At 33.3% G+C, this 27,860-nt stretch overlaps 1 protein-coding gene and 1 pseudogene across 1 annotated transcript in view; one reads left to right on the forward strand and one right to left on the reverse strand.

Moving 5' to 3' along the window:
* The window catches only part of Cdc42bpa (CDC42 binding protein kinase alpha), a 358,545-nt gene that overhangs the window by 65,247 nt on the left and 265,438 nt on the right, over positions 1-27,860 (reverse strand). Inside the window, exons 16-22 of the mRNA XM_023710189.1 lie at positions 22,844-22,949; positions 16,341-16,465; positions 12,471-12,576; positions 11,770-11,918; positions 10,190-10,281; positions 7,195-7,271; positions 5,918-5,965 (exon numbers count right to left, since the gene is read on the reverse strand). Coding sequence (XP_023565957.1) covers positions 5,918-5,965; positions 7,195-7,271; positions 10,190-10,281; positions 11,770-11,918; positions 12,471-12,576; positions 16,341-16,465; positions 22,844-22,949 — 703 coding nt within the window. The remainder of the gene's footprint in view (positions 1-5,917; positions 5,966-7,194; positions 7,272-10,189; positions 10,282-11,769; positions 11,919-12,470; positions 12,577-16,340; positions 16,466-22,843; positions 22,950-27,860) is intronic.
* Positions 24,403-25,716, forward strand: LOC101574986 (annotated as a pseudogene).

Consider the following 27,860-nt stretch of genomic DNA (forward strand, 5'->3'; position numbering starts at 1 on the left):
CCCAGAGGTTTGTACCTATGTTGTTTATTATTTCTTGCCTATATCTTGTAATATGAGAAACTACTTTGGCAGTAACAATACACAATGTACTAACCATTATCACTCTCCTAAAATCTTGTTTTGAGATTTTGTAAAACTAAATAAATAAATAAATAAATAAAATAAAAAGTGCTAAAGTTCAATATAGAGCAACCTTTAGTTTTTAATTATCCCTACTTGTGACTAGAGTCTGCAATGTACTAAAAGCATGAAAAGATCATGATTATCTGAGTAAATACATTATCACTATACTAAAAACAGTCCAATTATCTCTCAAAATTATCTTTGCATAGGAAAGAACGCATTTTCTAAACTGGCATGATGCAAAGCCAATAACACTAAATCACCACATGAACACAGCAGTAGTTTCTTACCAACGTGTTCAATAGAAGAGGGTTAGAAATACACTTAGAGGAAAATATTTGCCACCACCTCCAAACATACCCATACATTATTTTTTTCTTTAAATAATGAAACTGTATTCAAGGCAAACAAATACTGTCAACTAGTACCTTGTTTTAATTTGAGTCATGTACTACCTTAAAACATATGTTTTACATCTAGGTCTATGAGCGGCCATCAGAACTTTGAATGCAGAAGAAAGCAGAAACCAACAAGTAGTGAATCTTAAGGGTACATAATTTGGCTCAGAGCTTTTGAGGTCCAGTTAATAAATTCTCATGATCTTATTTAATAAAACACCAAACAAGGAAGAGATGGTTGATGTAGATAAGTGTTTCCCCTCTATATCTCCTGAATGTATTATATCATATAAAAGTACAGTAAAAATATGTAAGTATATGCAATATAACACACAAGTTAATATACAAGTTGAATATCCTTAATGTGAAAATCTAAATTCTGACAGCTCAAAGTTTTTGAGAATCAAAGGATTATGCATTGAACAAGTATTTCCAAATCCAAAAAAAGCCAAAATTGGAAACACTTTTGGTTCCAAGTATTTTAAATAAGGGAATCTGTTTTGCCTAAACTGGCGAAGGATTAGATTTCCTGTAGTATGAGCTCTTCAAGTTGTGTTGTACTTAACATGTGGGTGGAAGTTCTATTCTATACTATTCTATTTTTTTGTTGTGTTTTTAGATAGAAAATTTAAAAACAGAAAGCAAAGGAGGTCATTTCAGGAATGCCATAGTTTCTTAGAATGAGCTAGTCCTGATTTTGGTCATAGGAATAAAGAAAGCATTCTAATAAATGTTTTCAGTGGTCTACTGATTCTTATGATTACCCTTCATAGATATAGCTAGAACTCTACTGTCAAGTCCCATACCCCATGATTGATCTTAAGATAATATAAAAGAGACTAGGAAAGAACAATGGTAAAAATCAAAGAAATACATGAAGAAAGTGAGAGCCATGACCAAGATGAAATATTTTGGGACATCTTAATAAGATTATATATGAGAATAAAACCAAGCTGAGAAATTTGCCTGCTCAGTCTGTTTGGTTTTCTTATATTCTTGAAAATGAGAAAGGACAGCAACATGAAGCAGATCCAGATAAATCTTTCTTCCATGTCTGACCTTTACAATCTTTGTTTTAGTTCCTTAATTTATTCTTTACTGAGTACACCACAGCTGGAAAACATCTAAAATGCAAGTCTGAGTACATTTCCATTTCCTAGTCAACCATGCCATTTCATTTTTTGTGAACTGAAACCAAGCTGACAGAATGTAGACTTGTAATGTGAAAGAACTCAAAACTTCTCTAGCAAATATATGTGACAATATATTTATCAAACATAAAGAACAAATAGGGCAGCTATTTGACTATCATTAGTATTACATTTAATATAGTCAATCCAAGTGTTACTTTGGTTCAGCTAAGAAGAAAATGAAATAAATAGAAGTGTGAAGCTGTTGTAGCCTAGTCTATGACTCTTGAATCTTTTATTATTGTAATAAAGGTAAAGGATGTGAAAGAAATAAGAAAACCCACACCACTGAGCTCCATCTGTTCTCACCCTATGGGTTATGCAAAGAACAAAATTTGGATGAATCAAAGGCTATCTAGGATTAGGCATGAGGAACTGAAGATGATGAGAGTAGAAAACACAACTTCCAAAGCAGAAAAAAAATCTCAGTATCACTTCTACTGCTTTCTTAATGTGGGAATGCCAAGAGACCACTCATCAAAGTGATCTTGATTTGTTTTTAAATAACACAAATCCCCCTTTATTTGTTTAAACAAATGCCTTCAATAGACCTTTATCTCCCCTTCCCTGCCCTCAAAGGTATTAACCTAAAATGTCATTCTTACTACTATTTTTACTAATGGGAAGGTATGACAAATAATAATAGTACAAACCCATTAGACTCAATATCTTTTCAGGTTCTTTTTTCTATTAAAAGTCTACAACTCTAGCTGGGTGTCATGGTGTACACCTGCAATCCACCACTATGGAAGGCTCAGGGAGAAAAATTGCAAGTTCCAGCCTAGCCTAGGCAATTTAGTGACCATGTATGGCCCTTTCTCAAAAACATTAAAACAGGGCTGGGGAAAGAGCTCAGTGCAAAGGCTATGAGTTCAATCCCAATACCACAAGAGAGAAAAGAAAGTCTATGATTCTACATTAAAAAGTCCAAATGCCTACTCCCTCTTGAAGTATAGAAGTGTGCGCTGTCCCTCTTGAAGTATAGAAGTGTGCGCTGAGAATGCATTCTCTTTGCCTGTCACTGTTCTCATTTTACCAGGGGGAAGAAAACGACAGGTATTACATATGTTCCTTCCTTTCTGTCAAGGCCACTCTTACACATAAAAGAAGCTGATGACACTGTATGAATTAAAAGGAAGGCAACTTTCATCTCTGAACACCCTACCATACTGCCCAAAATTGTAATATATATCTGAATTTTGAGTTAGCAGGCAAAAATATGCTGAGGAAAAAATTAAGGGTGCGAGAGAGAAGAACTAACAGTTTTAGTTGTCCTGTATACAGGGATAAAGGTAGAAGGATAAAAACAGAAGATTATATTGGAAGAGATTTACTGGCAGCAAAATTAGAAACTCAGAGGGTAGTATGAGGACAATGAGCTTTTGGGGCACAAGAGAAGACAGATGATATGTAATCCCCCAAAATCTTGATTTCTAGAATTATGCTTAATACAAACCTTATTCTCTTTCCTATACATACAAGTCTACATGCAATTCAGATTTTAGGTCTTTAATGTTATATTTTTCCACAGCAGTGAGAGAAAAACAGAAAAGAATGACCAGAAAGATGGTATTATGGGTTAAATATTGGAACCCACTTACTATAGAGGTAAGTCACACATTATCAGATACCACATTTGGCAAAGAACAATCAAGATTTTGACTTGTTCCTTAAACATGTATATGTACTACAAAAAAAAAAAAAAAAAGTAAAAACAGCAACAGAAATCTCAAATGCCTAAGAGACAGGGAGCTACAAAATGTTTTATACTAAATATCTTAGATGCTGAAAGCAAACTTGCTAAAGATTGAAAACTGCTGTTCTAAACATTCTAATAGGACTTTGAGGTCAAGTAAATGAGTAGGTAACTCTGGGAAGTTGGTCATTATTATGCACACGAAACAAAAGCAATAGGTTTCTGTCATACAATATAAATTAAAGTCAGAAAAATAGAAAAAAAATAAATGACACCTTACTACTGGGCTTTTACTCAGGCAGATAAAATCACTCCCAATTGTATAAGATTTGACAATTCAAAAGGAAATGCTATGATTCATACTGGTGGTAGTGAGCTGACTGACAAAGAGCTAAGAAAGCATTAGGTAAAAGTGAACTGACAAAAAAGGAAGCTAAAGAGACTAGGGGATGGAAGAGAAACTAGCCTATTAAGAGAACGGAAATAGTACTAATATTATTAAACATATTACATAATTTCCCTATATCTTATACCCCTTCATGAGGTTAAGTACCATTATTATTCTTACTGCCAGATGAACAAATCATGGCATGCAAAGGTTCGCTACATCCAAACTGTGTTCTTAGAAAGTAAATCAGAACTGGGGTATATATTTCATCAATACAATGGGAAAATGCATCTTCAAAATGATACTTTTCATGACCGAGATCAAGAAAATCTTGGACAGCTTTTATGATCTCAATTCCTTTGGACTTTATATATTTCTTTGTATTATTAAAGAATTTAATAGAACTTTTAAGAACACAGCTTGTACGGCCAAAGAGTGGGTTAAAAAAAAAGGCTATTCCTGGAGAAAAAGTAACAGTAGGGAAACAGCTGTGACTTGGGCACTCATTACATCTGAAGGTGGTAGTGGCAATGTATGCAATGGAGGGAAATAAGCCAGACATGGCAGAGGTGTGTATTCCTGAAGGGACATCTGTGAAGAACAGCTTATTTGCCAAAACACATGCTACTTTTGTTTCAATGTCAGAGATTTTATTTTATTTTTTAATGGGCAAGGAGATGTCAAAGGCAAGAATTTATTAGAAAAAAAGTGAAAATAGTTTTCTATTGAAAAGAATTAAATACATTACTCAAAACCCCTTCTCATTCTAAAGTGAATGGTATCTGAAGAGAAAAAATATTAAAGCAGGTTGTGTGGTGCATGCCTGTAATCCTAGCACTCCAGAGGGTAAGAAAGGAGGATTGCCTCAAGTTTGAGGCTACACAGTGAGTCCAGGACCAGCCTGAATGACATAGACCCTGTCCCCCCAATACCAAACCAAACCAAAATAAAACAAAACAAATCAAAACAACAACAAAAAAAATAAAAACCAACCAAGCAACCAAACCAAAGGAGGGAAAAAAAAGGAAGGAAAGAAAATATTGTGTATTTTAATATCTGAAAAGCAAATTATAATATGAAATATCATTTATACATGTAGTTACTGTATTACATTCTAGCACTGGAATAATTGTCTTAGAAAAGACAAAAGTTTACATGTATAATATAAATGTGTACATTCAATATAAATATTTCAAATGTATGAAAGTCATTTTTCACTGATTTGAAAAAATTCAGGTCAAGAAGTTCCCTTAGTGAAAAGTATGCTAAATTTTCTTTTGAATGCTATATTTTATTTAACAAAACAAAGAATAAAACATTTAAAGAAAAGAAAAAAATATTTAAAGATTACCCCTAAGGTTTGAAAACAATTCTAAGTAAAATATTTATATTTGAATCCATTTTATTTCCTCATTTCTAGAAAGTCTGAATGTTCAACAGAATAACAAAATGTTATACAACAAGGATTATTGTGCCACTGAATGTACATTACATAAAAGGTATATAACAGGCAATTATGTAAAGATACACATAAATAATAGAACTTTCAATTATTAAAACTATATGGAAAGAAAATGAATTAGGGAGAGAAAAATGATAATGCAGTCAATTTATAGAGTAAATAGTACATACTCTAATTAAAATCACTTTCCATAGTAGAAAAGAAATTGTGTTAGCTCTGGAAATTGACTGATACTCTTAATATATTATGATAAATTTATTATACCACCAGAGGTTTATTTTTAACCAATACAGAAATTAAACAGTAACGTGCTGAAAAGGAAAAGGAAAACAGAAATCATGAAACATAAAAATGAGCAACTATTTTTATACATGGTGACAATAATTTAAATAGACATTCTAGTCTTTGGAATTCTTGCAAAGCATGAAAACACATTCTCTGATGGCCACGGCATTTCTCAAAGTGTATTTTAAAATTTTGTTATTTCTTAAAATGATAAATCATTACGATTAAGATAACGAGGAAGAATATTTTGGCCTAAGATAAATTTCCAAGTGTGATATATTCTAAAACTGACTGCATTACTAAGCAAATTCTTCAAATCAATTTCACTGGTCTCTTTTACAGAAGGATGCATTGTTTTGAAAATCAAAGACTTACGTCATCGAAAAAATCAATCAGTGAGGATGAGGAAGAAGAAAAGGAATCCTATTTAACGAATACAGCAATAAAAAAATAGAAAATATGGATGAAGCAATTCAATAAGAATAAATAAATCAAAATTTTATAAAACAATTGAAAGGCAAATGACATTAATTCAAATAAATAAATAAATGATAAAAGCAGTCACTAATCACTGTTTCCAAGAAACTTTACAGAGAATCATTAGTTACATTTCAAAGAGCCATCTGTTCTTTTCTCTTTCCCAAAGAAATGAAACACAATTTGTATACTAGGCCCAAAACACAGTAATAAAGTGACGCTCATGACAAATCATTAATAATAAAATTCAATGTAAGCATTTATGAAAATAATAACTAAAAGTAAGTATCAGAATCTATGCTTCTAATTCTTCTCACTGGACTATAATCTCTTTGAAGTGAAACTGTCTTGGTTACTACTATATCTCTATTGTTTAGGATAGTTCCTTGCACTTTGCTTAGTTCTTATTTGTTGGATAAAAGTATAATCACTGATTTAAATTTTCAGGGACAAAATTATACCATATAATGTCACTTTTCTTCGAGCAAAAAACTCAACTAATAAGGTATGGAATGACAAAGAGTTATACAACCGATTATTTCTTCTTTCTTTTCTTTTCTTTTCTTTTTTTTTTTTTTTTTTTTGTGGTAACCGGGATTGAACCCAGGACCCTAAGCTTGCCAGGCAAACACTTATTCTACTGAGCTATCTCCCTGGCAACAATCAATTATTTCATTACCACAGAATCCATCCAACAGACTCTATGTTATACTTCCAACAAGAACATGCCTTATTATATATTTTTTAAAAATGAATAATTTGAAACAAGAACCAGCAATATGCTACAGTGACCTTCTATACCCTCCCTGCAACCCTGCTCCACACCTATTTTTACTTTAGCTCAGTGCTGTAGAGAAAAAAGGAAAGTGTCAAAATTATTTCAAAAGTCGCGATTTCTTCTGCCTTTACTAGTTCTTGAGGGAGCTGAAATTGGTTTTAAGTCTAATAATGATTTTCATGTTTAGGCCTTTCTTAGATGCTTGTTAAATGCACATGTGACTCTACTTTCCATAAGAATGCAGAGCATTTTCGTTCCCTACTTTATTTTTCCTTATATAAGATTCCAGGCTCTCTTTATATAAGATGCAACGAACAAGTTTATTCCTAATGAATTTTATACCGCAAAATCAACTTTATATTGGCCAGAGAGGATATTTGAAAAGTTTAATACTTACTTCAAATTGATCCAGAGCATCGGTAGGCGTATTCAAAAATGCCAAGAAAGAATGCTGTGAGTCTTGGTGCTCTATACCTAGAAGACAGCAGCAACTATTTTTAAACTACAACAATTAAAATTAAGTTTTATGGACAGCCTTTCCTATCTCAAGCTATTCAAGGTGTTCACAAACTACTGTATTTTAATGCTGATCAATATTATCAACTGTATATATTTAAAAAGCCAATATATTAGCCAATGTATTATTAGTTTTCTAAACTACCACTAATCACTTACACAAATTTCCACAAAACACTTGTATACTGAGTTGTTATTAAAATTATTTTCTTCCCCTCTTGTATATAAAAAAACCACATGAAACATTTTGTAGGCTTCAGAAAACTTAAAAAAAATAATGGGTTATTTGTATCTTATTTTTCTAAGCTTAACATCATCAAACATGTTTCTGTTTTCAAATACTTCACATGATAAACATGAATACAGTCTTTCATAAGAAAATAATACAGTGATAAAATAAAGGCACTTAGTTACAAAAAAAAATCTTTGGCAGTTTTGATTCTTCTAATGAAAAAATAAAGAATGCAAACCACAGTTTTTCTCAGATTTTTTTTTTCCATTTATGTATTTGGTACAAGGTCTCACTACACAGCTTAGACTCGTAGTGATCCTCCTGTTGTTAGCCTCCTACTGGGGATTAAACCCAGGTCCTTCCACTTGCCAGGCAGGTGCTTAGACTGCCAAGCTATCTCCCTATTCCCCGTAAATGAATCCTCTAAAAATAATCTGAGGGCCGGCAAAATAGCTCAGCATACTAACGCGCCTGCTTTGGCAAGTGCAGGGACCAGGGTTAGATCCCCACTCCCCATGTCATGCTGGCCCCACCCCTGGAGCACGCTGCACCTGTGGGAGTCCAGGCATGATGACTCATTGCCTGTAATCCCAGTACTTGGGTGGCTGTAAACAGGAGGATCACTACAAGTCCTCCTACACAGTGAGACACAGTACAGACCTTGTCCTAAAATTAAAAAAAAAAAATTAAAAAATACACACACACACACACACACACACACACACACACACACAGATCTCGATAGATAGATAGATGATAACATGGAAGATAAAGCAAAAAACAACCAATCACACAATTTTGACCTCCAGGCCCTGGGGGAAGTAATGATTTGTGCGCTTTTCAGTATTGCTTTCTAATAATATAACACAGTTACCAATATGTTCAGAAATTCATACACTCAATAAACAACTGACTACTATGTATCTTCTAGCTATTGAGGATATAGTAGTAAACAAAGCACAAAAAAATCCTTGCTTTCATTTTGAAATATCATTTTGAAATATGTTATTAAAGTAGCACAGTACATTATAACATAGTGAACTTTTATTTTGCAATATTCAAAATACAAATTAAAAAACTCTAATAAGCCATCATAAAGCAATACAATAAACTGAAGTCTTTTGGTTTTTAAGTTTAAGTCTAATTTAAAATGATGCAGACAACATCATCTGATGTGTAAGTCTCACTTCACATTGGTCTTTTTCCTGTTAATTGCCAACAAGATACCATGTTTTATGTAGTCTTTTTTTCCCCCCTCATTAATTATTTGTACTTCCCTTATATTCTTCTTATATTAAAACCTAGCTTAGTTCTCACCTTAGGATGATGCTCTATGCTTCTGAGTTCCTATTCCCTCTATTTAAACTTCTTATTTTTTTTTCTTTTCTTTTTTTTTTTTTTGGCGGAACAAGGGATTGAACTCAGGCTCTTGTGCTTGCCAGGGAAGCGCTTATTCTACTGAGCCTTCTCCCCAGCCCTCCTTACTTTTCTTGCTAGGAAATTCAACCACCAAAAGTTCATTGAACATTATGTATTTTAAATAGCTTTACCTTCCTTATGTGATTACTGTCACTTCCTTATGTGATTACAATATTATAAACAGGTGCAAAACCCAGCTTTATGTTACTGTGTCGAAGGGCTGAGAAATGATAAAGAAAAGCCCTAGCCTAATATAAAGTCCAATATTAATTTTAGTTCACTTTTTCAGTGATGGCTTTTGTCAGGAAAATAAATTTTGAATAGCCACATGTAAAATTTTTCCAAAAAAAGAGAAAAATATACATGTTATGGAAAGAAAGTTTAAGATATTTGTGTAATAAAGCTATCAAATACTGAGTTAGCCTCCATGTTAAAGAAAAAAATGCAAAAGGTAAGTTTTTAAGGAAATGGTAATGAACCATGGGAAATTCCAAAAGGCAAGCAATGTAAACACCAACCTGGAAAAAGAGACTGAAGTGAACAAATAATTCTTCATTATTGAACTACATTATTAACACTGAATTTAGATTAATCTGTAGATGTTTCATACATTTTTTTAACTGATCTGAAAGTGAAGCCACCTGCGCCAAGATTTTGTACATTCTAAGTACAGAAAGTGCTAATAAATACTTGTTCAAGAATTCTTAACAAGTTCTAAATGTTAGGATGCACTGACACTGCTGGATGATTACCTCACATAAAAACTATCTGCCAGTATTAGTATAAAGTACATTATAAACTAATTTTTTCCAATTATAAAAACTGTACTCAAGAAATAGTTCTTGACAATGAAAGAATAAATTTATAGCATAGCAATTTCTGTTTCTATAAGTTCTTAAAGTAACATATATATATATACATTTTTTCTTTTTTTGCGGAACCGGGGATTGAACTCAGACCTTTGTGCTTGCCAGGGAAGCGCTTATTCCACTGAGCCATCTCCCCGGCCCCTAAAGTAACATATTTTAAACAAAACAACTCAAGAGATCAATCTAGTAAATATATATATATATATGCATCACATACACATATACTCACAAATGAGTGTCAGAATTGCATATATAAACAATTCTCTCATGTACAAAATAGGCTGCCTCTTATATACTAAAATATATTTAAAACAAAACAGTTAAGTCCTGATCGATGCAAATACACATTCCCATACCCTTTTCAGATCTAAGTTCTTCAGTGTCCTTTAGTAGTTGTTCAATTTCTGCTAGTAGTTCCAAATTCTTCTTCTCAGAATCTTTTAGTTTACTTTAATAAGGGGAAAAAAAGGGGAGAGAAAAAGCAATTTTTATTGCTGGTTAGTGAAATATTTTCTATATAGCTGAGCTTATTAGGCTTAAATATTGTCATGCTAAATCAAGGTACTACAAACTGCAGGCAGGACAAATACAGCTTACTATTATGAAGAGTATTATGAAAAAATAAGTTTTACTACAGCACAGCTAAGCTTTTTTCATTTCAGTATACACCAGAGATGTTGTATTGTAACAACTGAGTTGAGCACTTATGGAGAAGGCTCTGTGGTCCTCAAAGCTTAAAGTATCTGCTGGCACTTTATACAAATATCTGTTGATTGTCAGCTAAATCATTAAATTAGAAAGTTATAAAGGCTCATTTAGCTCTGTTCAAATTCACTAATAGATAATCCTCAGATTTACAATTTTACTTTCACTTATATCCTTTGCTTTATGAACAAAGGTATAAATGCCAATGTCCTTTGTATAGAAAGAAGAGATTACACTATTCCAAGTTACGACACAGTGACATTCAGTATCTATACGCTTGTTTTAAAAACGTTCTTTTTTCTTTTCAATGCCACACAAGCAGACTTAACTTATATAATTTATAACAAAAAGTTTATACTTTGGCAGGGTTTATAGTTTTATATCTGACCTTTAATTTGACTCAAAACATTAATAACTACATTTAATGCATCAGGCCATCAAAAACTCAATTTACAACCCCTATATATTTTGTAACTTCTGGTTCTGAGCACCCAACAAACCTTAATATTTATAGTTTAATTTGTAATGTAAACTCTACTTTTAATCTTTTGTATATCACCCATTTTGATATGTTTTTGAAATATGTTTATCTTCAATGTAAACAGTTTTCATGCTGTTATTTAACTGCATTCAGAGTATGATATATTCTATTTTCTGTGACAAGAACTGAAAACATAACTTTTTTCCATCAGTTAATGCCTGACAGATCGAAAGTTTGCTTTTTTTGAAAAATAACTATAATTAAAAGATAATTTTTCCATTCTGAAATCTACCATCAATGGAATCTTAATTTGTAAAAGACATATGGTAGAGGCATGATCTTCATGTGATTGTGTTTTGTTCTGGTTGTGTATCACATTTTATACAAATATGATATTCTTAAATATGACAGAATTTTAGATTTAATACAATAAAATTTATTAGCCAACTATTAAATAGCCAACTAAATTTTATAAATAAGGATAAAGTAAACAATGGAATATTATCTACCATTATTAATTCCTTTTTATGGACATTCCAGAGGAAAATAAATTTCATCATTCCCGCTAAAAGGCTTGAAAGTATTTATTACTTTTCAAATCTTCAAAACTTTTCCTGGTCATTCCTATGCACTTTCTTAAAAAAAAAAAAAAAGCAAAAGCAAGAAAGAGGAAATCAAACCTGTAGCTCCTCTTTAAATAATTTTTAGCAAATTTATAAATCATTGTATGACTAAATTATTTATTCTCACCATTCTGTTATGATGTTAGATGCTTTAACTTTATTCAGCTCTTCTTGGATGGCCTGTTTGGCTCTTATTTCTGCATCCAGAGCCGACTGCAACTCTAGTCTAGCTGACATGTCCAGTTTTGCAAAACGACGCATTTTCCATGGCATATCCTACAAAATAGTAGGTGTGTTTTTAGTTGCCCTATATTTTATTTTTAACATTTAAATTTAATATTCTAAGTGCATTTGCAAGCTACTTACGAGTACTATCTTCTAATAATAGAACAAAAACATTATTTGCAGAAATTTATTTTCACTAAGCTCAGAAACAACTGCAAATATTCACATTTCAATGAATGGATCTTTTTAAACAGTTCTCTCCAGCAATTGCAGAACATGATGAAATAAGCATATGTCATGTATTCCTAAATTGGAAAGGATCTGAACTGATTGATTTCTTCTTCCTCTTCCTCTTCTTCTTCTTCTTCTTCTTCTTCTTCTTCTTTTTTTTTTTTTTTTGCAGAACTGGGGATTGAACTCAGTCCCCACCGCTTGCCAGGGAAGCCCTTATTCTACTGAGCCATCTTCCCAGCCCCTGAACTGATTTCTTATACACACTTTTATAACAGTCTATAACAACTGATATAAATAATCAGATTTATTATACTGTTTTTTGAGTCTTCTTTTTCTTAATAAGTTTCCCCACAAAATGGCAGAGCTTACTGTTGCTCGTGTACCCAAACTGGAATTTCTCAATGCTTCCAATTCTTCAGTCATTTTAGAAGCTAAGGCCTGAAGATACCCTCGTGCATCCTTTTCATCACTGACCCTGGAATGCACACATAAAGACAAGGACAAAATAGAGAAACAAAATGAACAGAAATTTTTCAGTGAGAAATATAAAAACAGTCAGAAAAAGTAAGTGATAGAAATATTAAGATGTTCTTAAGTAACTTCTTTTAAAAGTTCTACTTTATTACTACTACCTGTCAACAAGTGGGAAAAGGCTTGCTGAACTGTTCAGTTATATACAAAATAAAGGTGTTGATGTTTAGAAAAGTTAGTACTTACTCCTATCTGATAATTTGGTAAATCTGTACGCTTGAGCGACACAATCAGAATGCTTTAAAGTTTAACATTTACTACACATGTGCACAAGTGAGGCTTTCTCAAGAACACTATGGTTCTCATATACTCACATCCTCCTTAAATCTGAAGTATTCTAAATTTAGAATGTTTACAATAGGATATTTTGCAAAAATTAACTGTGTTATAGTAAAGTTCTTTGGTTTCCTAAAACAATGGACATAATAAAGAGAAAAGATTAAAATTTAATGAAATCAAGTTTCTCTTTATAATTTGAAGGCTATCCTGTCTTTTCTTTCCTTTTTTCTTTTAAAGAGAATAAAAAAATAATAAAAATGATACAGGATTTCAAAACAAGATGATAAAAAATTAACAATGGTTGTCATATTACATATCCTACTGTCTTTAATACTATCTAGCTGATAACATTAAGATTTTTTAAAATTTTATGCTGAAGGGTAAAAACAAATAGAAACAAAAGACAGAAACAGGGTAACATATAACAATGGATATGTTACAGATTTTTGAAATAGGAATAGCTAATTAACAATGGTTGTTATATTTTCTATTTTTATCATCAAATCTGTTGCTCAGATTAACAGATACAGTTATATAAATTTGGAGAAATAATTGACTATTAGCATTTGCTTTCAAGAAATCTTAATTTTTTATCTTTTTAAGAAATTTTTATTCATTTTAATGAAAAAAAGATAAAATAGCAATGAAACAATTTTAAACCTGGTTAGTAGAATGTTTATAGTAATTAATACATTGCATATTGTCTTTGTAGTAGTTATTCAGAGGACAAGATGCAGACATGTATCTTGTCTAAACAGTATTAGTACAAACTTTTATTCTGAGTGAACTAAGAGAAAGTAGCTGTACATCTATCCTAACTGTCTTGTGTATACACATATATTTTTTCCTTCTCTTTTTTTTTTTTCACAACAAAACTGTCTTTTATTTACAATTCTGTGAAGTTAGTAACGCATGACACTAGACTGCCAAGCAGCTGATAGCTAACCTTAACCAGACAGGATGTTCATCTCAGGAGTGAGGTAGCTTGTTTGCTTACTGGGCCAAGTCCCACCTACATATATTTGATCAATTTCCTAGTTTCGTCGCTCCCAACATATCCCCCTTTTACGTTTTGTTTTTCCACAGATGGGTGTTCCACTGCAGTTAGAGATTTTAGATAAAAGAGTTGTCAAATGTTTTAAATGAGACAAATTCCACGTTAGAATTAGATTCTTGATAAATAAGGCTACTATAGTTCTTGAGCTCTTTTTAATGAGACATGAAAGTTGGGAAATGGTGAAAGCTGCATAATAAAAGGTAGAGAAAAGAGCTGTATAGAGGGCCAGGGAGATAGCTCAGTAGAATAAGCACTTGCCTGGCAAGCACAAGACAAGGCCCTGAGTTAAATCCCTGGTACCAGGGGGGAAAAAAAAAAGAAAAAAAAGCTGTACAGAAAAACCAGAATGTTCAATAATGAAATGTTTATTTCCCTTTATTTAAATTCACTCACATTATTTGAAATATTCCTTATTTAATTTTCTTCATTTGTATACTGATGAAAGGTGTGAAGTGTGTGTTTCGGGAAATCATATAAAAACTTTCATCTTTATTCTTCCTAATAAGCTTTTCTAGAGAATCCACATTTAAAGCTTCCTTTCTTTACCAGAATTTCTTTCAATTACAGCTGAACTGATTTTGCCAGTCACTGGAAAAGAGTTGTGTAGGATCCCAGGTTTGAACACAACCGCTTAGAGTTTAATAGATTATAAAGTCAGTTTTAGTTTCACCTTAACTATAAATTTGATTACATAATAATGAAGTTCCATGATATCTGCTAATTTCTGATATTATGAGCCTGACTAAAGATGAAAATGATTCTGCTTCAGAAACATAGACTTAATGAAATAGATACAAATTAAACATTAATGAAGTAATAATTACACTGTTGGGAACACAACCAAATTTCCACAACTTGGGGATTTCCTTTATACACTCTGAATAAATACATTGATAAACAGTCATCTAAAGAGTTCTAGAGTCAAATCAACATCAAAATATTGGAATGATTTGAGTAAAATTACTTAAAAATATGCTTGAAACAAAAATATGAGCACAAGAAACTAAAATTCCCTACAAAGAACTGATATACAGCTATATGAAGAAACTAGTTTTTTTTTTAAACATTTATTTATTTAGTGCGTGTGTGTGTGTGTGTGTGTGTGTGTGTGTGTGTGTGTGGCCAGCTCAGCCCACCAGGGGGCACAGCTGGCTGGCATGTGGTGCTGGGAGATCGAACCGTGGTCCCTGTGCTTTGCCAAGCTTGTTCCAAGTAGGTGCTTTAGACCACTGAGCCATCTCTCCAGCCCTAAAAGGCTTTTTTCTTTCTTTTTTTTTTTTTTTTGCGGAACCGGGGATTGAACTCAGACCCTTGCGCTTCCCAGGGAAGCACTTATTCTACTGAGCCATCTCCCCGGCGAGAAACTAGTTTTTGATATGAAGTAAATACCTGTATCCCAAAATGAGCAAAAATGCCAAATAAATAAAAAAATTAAGCTACCTATTTCCAACATGAAATAAGTTCTTTGTATTTTACTTTTTTCCATGTATTATAAAATATACAAACTTGTACAAGAATCATGATAATTTAATGAGAAGAAATTAATAGGAAGGTTATTAGGCTAAATAAAATTAAGTCTGGAGGTTAGGGAATAAATGATAAAAGTAAATTAAAATCACTTGTTTTTAAAAATTCCATATATGAAAACTCTGGTTTCTCTTCAGATTGTGTAAATCTTTCACCTTTTAAAAATTCCATATACGAATTCATATTCTACTGAACAAGCATAGCATCTTCTGTATCTCAATTTTTCTCACAATTTCTGTTACTTAATTGTAAATATAGTAGTTTGATCTTAGACAGGAACATTGTTAGACAATGGATAAATTTTTTCAGTTCTCTAAGGACCAACTCTGAGTAGGACAGAAAGACAGTTTCTACTCTTAGAAAAAAAATAATAAGCTGGGAGTGGTGGGCGAGTGTGTAATCCCTGCAGTCAGAGAGGCTGAGGCAGGAAGAGCACAAATTCAAGTTCAGCCGACAGAACTGGTGATGTACAGATACTCTGTCTAAAAGTCAAATAATAAATGGATAGATGGATGGATGTATGGATGGATGGATGGATGGATGGGTGGGAGGCTAGGGGTATGGTTCACTGCTCAGTAGAGGCCTTGGGTTTCCCAAGGCAGAAGAAAAGCAAGCAAGAAAGCAAGCAAGATAGTAAGAAAGAAGAGATTTCAACAAAGTTGAGTAAAAACTGGAATAGATCATTTGTTGGAATTAGGAAACAGAAATATTATAGAAAACATGGTAGAACATGTATATTTTTAACTTATTTTCCATAACAAACAAGATAAAGAATATATTAGCAGCTCTTAAAATTCACACCAACTTGGCCTTAAATCTATAACTATCCACGAAGACACACTCACCACTGAATTATTTCTGTGATTTGGGCTTCCCAATGTGCAACAGATTCCTTCTTGTCAGCTAGATCTTTTACCTCTTCTTCTAACTGCTGGTTGCGCATACTTAAGTTTTCATACAAAGTGGTAAGCTGAAAGGCATAACATTTAGGATCAGGACTTAGCAGTGTTCAGATACATAACACACAATCTTCGACTCCAATGCTTTCCTTTTATTATTATATATGTTTCTGGCCATTAACTTTGGTAATCAGAAGTCCTTTGCATTCTCCAGCTTCTTTTGCTTTTCCACACACCTTATACTGTAAAAGTTGTAACTGTGAACATTCTCCATTTGCCTGAAGAACTGTCCAATTCTGTTGGCAGCACCACCACCCACCCTACTTTTTCACAAATATCTTCATGTCATTAACTTTTTAAAATCCATTCATTGAGCATTTCAAAAACATATAAAAATCGATAGTTTTAGTCAATTCCACTACCCACGACTCAACTTCAACAAATTGCTGACCTCATTCTATTTGTATTCTGATCCTCTTGTATTATTCTAAAAAAAAAATCAGAAATCATGGTTTTATCCATACACATTTCTGTGTACAGTATATCACTAAAACGTGAGGCTCTCTATTTTTAAATATATTACTTACATATCACAAGACCATCACATAGGTATTAAGTGTTCAAATTTCCAGTTATTCAACATGCTGAAAAGCTTAATTTTATTAAGCTAAATCATGATATCAACATATAAATGCAATTAATGGTCTGGTATGTATTTTAAGTTTATTGTTTTTAGGTTTCTCTATCATACATTTATTTTTCTTCTAATTTATTAGTAAGAGTAAGTTGTCTTCTACAGCTTTCCAAATTCTGATTTTTGCCTTCATTATTGAATTACTTTTTTGCTTTACTTAACATTCCACATGGAATTTTTTTATTCAATATTTTAGAGATGCCATTCTTTTTTCTTCTGAATTCTTTTTCAACCCTCCCCCTCATTAGAGAATACACCATTTAATCTAATTTTTACTCTGAATATAATGTGTCTTTCTTATCTGGTTGCTTTTAGGATTTTATGCTGGTTGATTTTTGGCAATTCTTCCTCAGACTGTCTAAGTGATGACTGATTTCTATTTTTCTCCTTTAAGGTTCGTGTCTTTTCTTGAATTTGTGTCAAAATATTTCTTAATGAATTTGGAAAACTATAGGGCACTAACTTTTCAAACATTGCTTGTGCTTCAGTTTGTCCTTTTCTTCTGTAAAATCAAATATTCACATCCAGTTCTTTCATCATCTCCTCTACATTGCATACCCTCTTTTCTGTATTTTGTATCCTTTTGTGGACAACTGTCCATAATTTAGTCAGAATTTGTCTCTCTCATCTCATCTCAACACATCCACTCCTTTCTTTGGCACTTCTCATTCTCTCGTTAAGATTTTTACTAGATATTTATTTATAGAAATTCCATTTGATTCTATTGTATAGAGTTCAATTGGCTGCTTAAATTCATCTCTTCTATTTTCTTGAACACATAACAGGTACTTAGTAAGTTATATTGAACACGTAACAGTTATTTCATAGTCTACTTATGAAAATTCCATACTGGGAATCCTATCACTGTGTCTTTACTTACTACCTAGTTTTCTCTTTCATTTTTCAAATTACTTTCCTGTTACAATCTCCCCAACCCAATCCCTGTTTTCAATGATTTATCTGTATTTGCTAGTTTGCCTGGTATGTTTTATTGCATGTCCCATAGTTCTTGTATATCATTTTTAATTTACTTCAGGACTATATTTTCCTAGTAAATGCTCTCCATTTGCCCTCAGGTATTACTTGTCCCTTTTATCCTTATTGATATGTTTTTAGAAGTATTACCTATTTTATGATTATTCAACTCTGAAAGAGGTGAGGTTTTCGTGAAGAGCTATTCATGGACATTTTTTAGGGATGAGGCCGCATGTCATCTTGACTGAGCCACAGGGACCTCAGATATTAGGTCAAACGTTATTGTGAATAGTACGTGACAATGTCTGTGGATGAAATCAGCATTTGACTCAGTAAATCAAGAAGAATGTCCTCCCCAGTATGAGTGGGCATCATTTAAACAACAGAATAAAAAAGGGTAACTGCACTATAGTTGAGAGAACTTTTGCTGAACTGCTTTCAAGCTGACATTAGCTTTTTCTGCCCTCACACTTAAAGCAAAAACAGTAGCTCTTCTAGGGTCCTGAGTCTGTCAACTTTTGTAGTAGAATTATACCACTAGCTTTTCTGTAGTTAGCTTGGGACTTGCAGCCTTCAAAATCACATGAGACAATTTCTTATAAATCAATCAATCAATCAATCACCACACACACACACACACACACACACACACACACACACACACACACAGTGTTTTCTGGAGAATCAAAACTAGTACAGTCCTAAAATATGGTCTATAGAAAAAAATTTGCAAAGTTTTCCAGCTAAGAACCAGACAGTAAGGGCTGGCCAAATAGCTCAGTAGATTAAAGCCCTGCAAGCAGGTGCAGGACCTGGGGGTTTGATCCCCCAGTCTGCTGTGTCAGCTCCGCCCCCAGGGTGTGCTGAGATGATGACCAGACTGGGCGTGGTGGCATGTGCCTATAATCCCAGCATTAGGGAGGCTGTAAGCAGGAGAATCACTATGAGTCCGATCTACATAGTGAGACCCTGAACACCCTGCAGACCCTTCCCTAAAATATGGAAAAAAAAAAAAAAAGGAACTAGACAGTAAATATTTTCATCAATAAGGCCACATATTCTTTAAAATAATGAATCCAAAATGCCAATAAAATTTTTAGTTTGTGGATCATACAAAACCAGTCTGGGGCCAGATTTGGTCATAGTTTAAGAAATCTCCTTCTTGGGGGGCCGGGGAGATGGCTCAGTGGAATAAGCGCTTCCCTGGCAAGTGCAAGCGTCTAAGTTCAATCCCCAGTTCCACCAAAAAAGAAAAAAGAAAAAAGAAATCCCTTTCTACTTTATCAGGAATTTTCCTAATAATTCATTTTTTTCTTTTTTTTTTGGTGTTTTTAACCTGTATTTCTGTATAGAAACAGATAGGCAAAATTTCATTTCTTCTCCTCTGGCAAAGGGACAAACTGCTTTATGAATATACAGTTCGTTTATAATTATCCATTTAATCCTACCTCCAACATGTGTCTTTCTGAAGGAAACAGATCTACAGCAGCTATGATTACCAATACACACCCTGATGTGCCTATTATAAGCTAGGGTTTTAAATACTATATCTTGGGGTGTGCCTTTTGGTTCTGAAAATGTAATTTATCAGCTATTATTATTGAGGCATAATTTACCTAACACAAAATTCACCCAATATTAGGGTACATTTCAATATTTTCTCACAAATATAAACAGTTGTACAACTGCTACATTTGGAGAAATTTTGCCTATGTTTTATTTAGTTGTTCCACCCTACATGTTATTTTAAAGGTTTTTGGTTTGTTTTTCACAAAACTACCTTTATACTGAACTACATATCCAATCCTTTTTAAATTTTAATTGTTAATTTTGAGACAGTCAATAAGTTGGCCAGGGTGGTCCTGAACATGTGATCTTCTGCCACAGGGTCGCACAATACTGTTTTCAAATTCTAATGAAAGTCGATATATCATTATTTCTTCTTATACACTGCAATTTTATTTTTATTTTTTTATTGTATAATAATTTTATTTTTTCTCATTTTACTATTTTTATATTTTATACACAAATTTTTTTTCTGAGTAAAAATAGAAAATAACTGTTTCATGTAAAATTACAAGAAAACACAAAGAAATACATAATTATTACTGTGATAGTATAAGTGTCTTTATTTAAAGAGTAAAAATGTATGCAAAAATCCTCCCTTTTACAAAAGACTGAGAATTGAGAATATTTTTTCTGGCAACAAGTGAAATATTGAAGTATTAATCTTTTATACACTCTAGATCTTACACTGCAATTTTAATGGCATACTTTAATTCCAAATCACAAAGGTTTTCTCCTATGTATATCTCATGCTTCAGTTTTTGATCTGTTTGAGTTAATTTTTGCAGGGTTTTTTTGTTTTTTGGTACTGGAGATTGAATTCAGGACCTTGCATTTACCAGGCAGGTGCTTATGCTGTGAGCTATCTCCCCAGTCCTAAGCTAATTTTTGTATACAGTAAGAATATCAGTTTACATTTTTGTAGACTCATCTACTCAGATGCTCCAGTACCACGTGAACACACTCCCCATTTCCTACTGAATTAAGTGCTTAATAAGCCTCCCATGAAAGTGAGGACTCACTTTTGGATTCTGTTCTGTTCTATTATGCCGATACTACTACACTTAAGATTATTTTTCATAATTATTATACAGTATATTTTTAGTAATTATTAAATTATAGTACAAATCTCTCAACTTACAGGTATTTCTCAAAAAATTTTTGCTGTTCTAGGTCTTCCGTATTCCCACATAAACTTAAAGGTAAGTTGATCAATTATGAAAAAAAAAAAGATTCTGAAAGGGACATGTCCCTAAATTCACAGGTAAATTTGGGGAGAATTGCTATCTATTAAATTACAATACAATTTTAATCGAAACACTTTTTAAAAATGCTCTCTAAATTATATTTTTGGTATATTCAGATGAACTTTATAACCAATAATAAAATTAAACCAAAAAAAAATTAAACCAAATGTTAGGTTGATGTACATTCACTTCAATTATTTTCAATAAAATTTTTCTTAAACTATAGAAATCTTTTACTATGTAACTGCTTAGTAATTTCACAGTTTAATGATATATGTAATTGCATGTAAATACATATTTGTTCAATTTTATACAACTGTATATAAATATAATTTTCCTCCTTAAGGTAACTCTGAAGAAAATCTTTAAATTCTATCTTATAGATAGAAACGACACTAAATCATGCCATTTTATTAGTTAAGTATATCAAATAACAATTATATGATCCATTTGAATAAAATTCAGACACCGTTAATCTTATTTTAGAAGAAATAACTAAGAATTATAAAATAAAGTTCATATACTAGTAATGCCTTTAAAAAAACTATGCTCTTCCCTATTCAGTCTCTTTGTTTACAACATTAGCTTTCTAAGGCTTTTCAAAATGAACAATATTGTCTTTCAAGTAATTTTCAACAAAACAAGCAAAATCATTTTTAAATGTTAGGAGGGCTGCGGAGATAGCTCTCTAGAATAAGTGCTTCCCTGGCAAGCGCAAGGGCCTGAGTTCAATCTCCGGTTCCGCCAAAATAAATAAATAAATAAATGTTTAGAAAATAAAGGTTATTTTTAAAAGCTGTAAATGCTTAATTATTATTATTATTGTTAAATTTTCAACATGGTTTCATTATGCAGTCCCCTCTGACCATGCACAAACTATGAAGCCCAGAGTAGTTTCAAATGTGATTTTTTGCCTCAGACTCCTAAGTGTTGGGACTGTAAATGTACACCATCATTCTTGGCCACATTTTTGAATGCTAAATGCTTATGGAAAATATGCTAAAAAAAGACAGCTATGTGAAAATAATAGGAAACTGAGAAAGAATGGAAAGCCTATCTTCAGATTATTTTCATGGTCTTTCAATTTGTTATTGGATAACTAAAAACTGAATATAATATTACTTTCACTGAAGCAAAATCTAAAAATCATTACAAAATATAATGACTCATCTTGATATAAATATAAACAGAACTATTAAAACTTCAGATTAATATTAGAATTTTTTAATAACTTGTGGGAACTAGTAAAATAAATATAGAATGATAACATTTTGAGAAATCTGAGATACTACATGGAATAAAATTCATTTAAACATATGAAATTTGTTGACAAAAATATCTAAGTTTTTTTTTTTTTTTTTTGGTGGAACTAGGGATTGAACACAGGGCCTTGCACTTGCCAGGGAAGCACTTATTCTACTAAGCCACCTCCTTGGTCTCAAAATATCTAAGTTTAATACATGGTTCTGATCGTCAAACCTAGGCAGATCTGCTTTCTTTGGATTATCACCTACCTCCTTTGGTATCATTTCTAGGTATTAACAGTTTTCTACTGTAAATTTGAAAGTTGTTTTAATATTTTCAGGTTTGGCCTATGTGTCTCTGTTCTCACCAAAGACCAGTCTATGTTCAGTCTGAACTTAGTCATTCATCAACTTAGCAGCAATGTCAGTGACCAACATAAAATAAGGGAGAAAGAAAACAGGTTAAAAGTAAAATAAAGAATAAAGAAGTTTGAAAATAAATAGGACAAAGATGGTTAAGAAAGTTTCTCTCCAGAAAACTACCGTTACAGATGTGTGTAATAAAACATTTCTTATATCATACAAGCTCTCATAGCTTATATGGAAGACTTTTAAACTAAAAATGTATAAAACATATAAGATCATACGCACAATCCTGCCAGTGTTAACGATCTAGTGAGTGCTCAATGAGAGTACAAGTACAAGTGACACTAAATCACTCACCTTATCAAGTTCACTTGTCAACTTTTTATTTTCTTCAGTTAGTAACACTTTTTCTCGCTCATATTGTTGTTTGAACTCATTTTCAAATTCTTCCCTTTCACTTTGACTAACACAATTCAAAACATGAAAAGAAAAAAGGAATTTCAACTGAAATCTTAGTTTTTTGTAGGTTATATAATTAATACATAAATATCAGCTTGAATTACAGAAAAACTGCTTACATCGCACTCAACATGATTGTATGCAATGACAGGCCTGATAAAAGCACTTTTGAAGATTTTATAATACAGTAATACTGACTGGTTCTTTCATTCATTTAAGAAGTATTTATAGAGTACCTGTAATGTGTCAGGAACTGCTGTGGGCTCAACAGATAATGTCCTACTCTGTTAGGGGTTATATTCTAATAAAGTTACGCTAGGCAATGAAAAGTGTGTAAATGACCTAATTTCAGGTAAGTTCTATAAAGAAATATAACATATGGTAATGCTGTAAATGCTCTTTGGGATGGGTGGCTAATTTAGATGGTATAATTGGACAATAATAATAGGTTAATAAAATAAGCTAACAAAATGAAACCAGTAATTTCCATTGGCTTAATACTAAGTTTAATCCATTAAAAATTTTGTCTGAAACATATTAGACAGTTTTCTTTATGCATCTGTATCACAATATTCTTAGAATATAACAAGTCTTAAATCCTTAAGATTGGGCTGGCCATTTCTTATTTTTACTGATTTCATTCACAATAGTATTCCACATTTTGTTAATATTTAGAAGTTAATTTATAATTTTACATCCTCTTCACTCAGATTCCCCAACTGTAAACATTTTACTTCACTTTGCTCCATTACTGTGTACTGCTTTCATTATTCTTCAGAACTAATGAAAAGCAGCTGCAGATATTAAACTTCTTAACTCTAAATACTGCTATTTCTCAAAGTCAAGGACATTTTGACATAACCACTAAGCAATCTTCCAAATCCACAGAACCAAATCAGGTTTTCCCAACCATTTAATACTGTCTACTTTCCTACTTCTAGACTGGGTTCTGGAAGCTTGGACCCATAAGTAGCCTACAATCAGTGAGCTTGAGATTGAGTCTACTGGCTAAAGAAAAATGTTAGATACCAATTTTGTGTTAACTGCTCAGTCACCCCTGAGGCCAGTCTTAAGAACTTTCCCTTCACCAGGGCATTGTTTAATAAATGCATTAGAAAGGGGGAAGACTATCATTCTGAAAAAGCACTGTGGTAGGTGTTCTGTTTACAAGCAGGTGATACCAGAAAATGACACAATGGAAGCTCATTTATCGAAAATAACCTTATTTCAAATTGGCTATCATATTGACTTACTTTACTTAGTAGTCAAGCCTTTCCCTCTCATGTGAAAGTTCCACTCATGTGATTTTAGTCTATAGACCTGTCCACTTATTAACATCACTTATTTTTCATTTGAACATCTAAGAAAAATTCCTATGACAACAGACATCCTGACTGCGCTCACCTTAACCAATTACGCATATATTAAGAAGTACTGGGTAGTGCAGCTGAGACAAGATGGGTCAAAGTTAGAGTGGTGGCCATGGTCCTGGAAGTGGTAAGAAGGATGACAAGGAAAAGAAAAAGAAATATGAATCTCCTGTACCAACTAGAGTGGAGAAAAAGAAGAAGAAATCAAAAGGACCAGATGCTGCCAGCAAACTGCCACTCATGACACTCCACACTCAATGCCATTTAAAACAACTCAAGTTAGAATTAAAGAATATCTTCTCATGGAGGAAGAATTTATTAGAAATCAGGAACAAATGAAACCATTAGAAGAAAAGCAACATGAGGAAAGGTCAAAGGTAGATGATCTGAGGTGGACCCCAATGTCAGTAGGAACCTTTGAAGAGATCATGGATGATAATCATGCCATCGAGTCTACATCTGTGGGCTCAAAACACTATGTCCGCATCCTTTCATTTGTGGACAAGGATCTGCTGGAACCAGGCTGCTCAGCCCTATTCAACCACAAGGTGCATACCATGATTAGGGTACTAATGGATGGCACAGATCCTCTGGTCACAGTGATGAAGGTGGAAAAGGCTCTTCAAGAAACCTATGCTGACACTAGTGGGTTGGACAACCAAATTCAGGAAATTAAGGAATCTGTGGAGCTTCCTCTCACCCATCCTTAATACTATGAAGACATGGGTATAAATCCCCCTAAAGGGGTCATTCTCTATGGTCTACATTGTCAAGTAAAACCTTGTTAGCCAAAACAGTAGCAAACCAAACTTGGGCCACTTTCTTGGGAGTGGCTGGCTTTGAACTTATTCAGAAGTACCTAGGTGATGGGCCCAAACTTGTATGGAATTATTTTGAGTTGCTAAAGAATATGCACCATACGATGTGTTTATTGATGAAATTGATGCCACTGGGACCAAAAGATATGATTCAAACTCTGGAGGTTAGAGAGAAATTCAGCAAACAATGTTGGAACTTTTGAACCATTTGGATGCATTTGACTCACAAGATGTGAAAGTTATCATGGCCATAAACCAAATAGAAACTTTGGACCCAGCACTGATCAGACCAGGGCACATTGATAGGAAGATCGAGTTCTCCCTGCCTGATGAAAAGACAAAGAAGCGCATCTTTTAGATTCACACCAGCAGGATAATGCTGGCTGATGGTGTAATCCTTGACAACCTGATCATGACAAAGGATGATCTCTCTGCTGCTGATATCAAGGCAATCTGTACAGAAACTGTTCTGATGGCACTGAGATAATGTAGAAAGAAAGTAACAAATGAAGACTTCAAGAAATCTAAAGAAAATGTTCTTTATAAGAAACAGGAAGGTACTCCTGAAGGGCTGTATCTCTAGTGAACCACAGCTGTCTTTAGGCAAGTGGCTGGGATTCTGCTCAACCCCTGAGAAGGATGAGATTTGGGAAGATGCCCTGAGGGAGACAGCTGATTTTTATTAGTAACATGACATGTCTCTTCCAGTATATAGGGTGCCTACTGGATGGTCTTTGTCTGTGGTCACTATGCTGCTTGTTCTCTGCTTCCCAATAAAATGTGCTCTTTCACACACACACACACACACACACACACACACACACACACACACTGGGAAAGGAGGAACTGGCATAGGAGAAGATATCACAGTATGATTCCTTGCTCTGTGCTCACAAAACATTCACCATGAAATTCCCAAACAGTTCTCTCAATTCTCTCAGTCTTTTTCTTGATTAGACATAAATGTACACAATGGATTTAATAATATAAAACTTACAAACACAACAGCTCTGGGGCCTAAACTGATTCAAGACTATGTTGAAAAGTGACCATAGTTCTAAGGCAGGTGTGGTGTTGCACACCTGTGATTCCAACATTTGCTGAGGCAGAGGATTACTGAAGTTCAAGGCCAGCCTGAACTACACAGTGAGACCTTGTCTCAAGGAAGAAAAAAAAAGAAATGAACACATTTCTAACAGACTTTTAAAAGCCTTCTAAGCAAAAACTGGAAATCAGTTTTGAAGACTGCATTGTCATGGCAATTTAATGGGTGACTGTAGCCACAAATAAAATTCAAAGTGGATTAATCTAGGTAATTTCATATTTGTTTCCAAGAGAATAAAGAATATAAGTAATGGGTGATCTTAATTCTTTATACATCTACATTACTGAACATAAGGGCCGGTGAGATAACTCAGCAGACTAACTAACTGCTTGCTTTGGCAAACGCAGGGACCAGGGTTCAACCGCTGGTCCCCTATGCTGTGCTGGACTAGCCCCCGAGGTGCGCTGAGCCAGCGACCAAGTCCGGGCATGGAGGCGCACGCTTGTAATCCCAGTTCTGGGTAGGTTGAAAAGAGCAGGATCACTACAAGTCTGAGCTGCATAGAAAGACCCTGTACCAAATACATAAATGGAAAAAAAATAATAAAAATAAATTACTGAAAATACATTAAAATGTAAATTACAAACTAAGGACAAGAAATTACCATATCTCCAAGCAAGTATGCCACTGAAATGTTAAATTCAGTTATGTTTAAGAATTTTTTTCTAACACACAAAGAACTTCAAAACAAAGTTTTTCAGAAAAAATATGTACATAAATAAAACTCAGTATAATTTTTGTGTAAAATCACTCCTGGTTTCTCCTAATAGCATTAAATAAGTTTCAGTCTGTCTCATATTAAAAGAAAACAAAACTCTCCCTTATACCATAACATGCTTCAGCTTCCACTTGTCTTACCTTCTTGCTCACTAGTAAATATCCTGAAACACTTTGCTACACTCATTTTTATAACATAACTGCTTCCCACAACATCAGTATCTGTCTTCTGCCTCCACCCTTCACCAAACCAGCTCTTAATGAAACTCAACACTGACTTTGTCACACCCAATCCATCCTAGGAAGTGTGGGGCATCCTCCCTGTCCCAGACTGCTGTTTTTCCCAGCTTTCGTGATATCACACGCTCCAGACTGCAGACACAGTTTGTGCTTTCTAAGCTGTCACTATGAACTCTCCTTCCATTCTTCCTGTAGGTACAGTGCTACTTGGAACTCTGCCCAGGTGCTGTCTCTTCTCTTCTCTTCCACAGTGGCGCACCAACTGGAGCAGCTGGCTTTACTCAGGATCTACAATAACGTCTGACCTCTAATCTGCTTATGACACATTCCAAGGCTTCAAACCACTGATCAAGCACCTCACACTCAACATGTCACACTCAACATGAAAGCACACATGTAAATAAGATCCTAACCTCCTATTTACCTCTATCTCTGCCCATATTCTCCAATTCCTCTTCTATTACTATAGGTAAAAACAAAAAAAACCCTTAAAATTTAATTCTTTCCTTTTATACCTCAAAACCATTTCCCACTTAATTTTCATACTTAACAATTATCATTATGTATTATGTTCTTTTTTTCCCATAATTTTATTGATAAACAAATAGCAATGAGACAGTTTCAAATTAAATTGGTAGGACAGTTTCAATAATTCACACATTGCA

Source organism: Octodon degus, unplaced genomic scaffold (genome assembly GCF_000260255.1).
Source record: "Octodon degus isolate 3935 unplaced genomic scaffold, OctDeg1.0 scaffold00017, whole genome shotgun sequence".
Taxonomy (NCBI): domain Eukaryota; kingdom Metazoa; phylum Chordata; class Mammalia; order Rodentia; family Octodontidae; genus Octodon; species Octodon degus.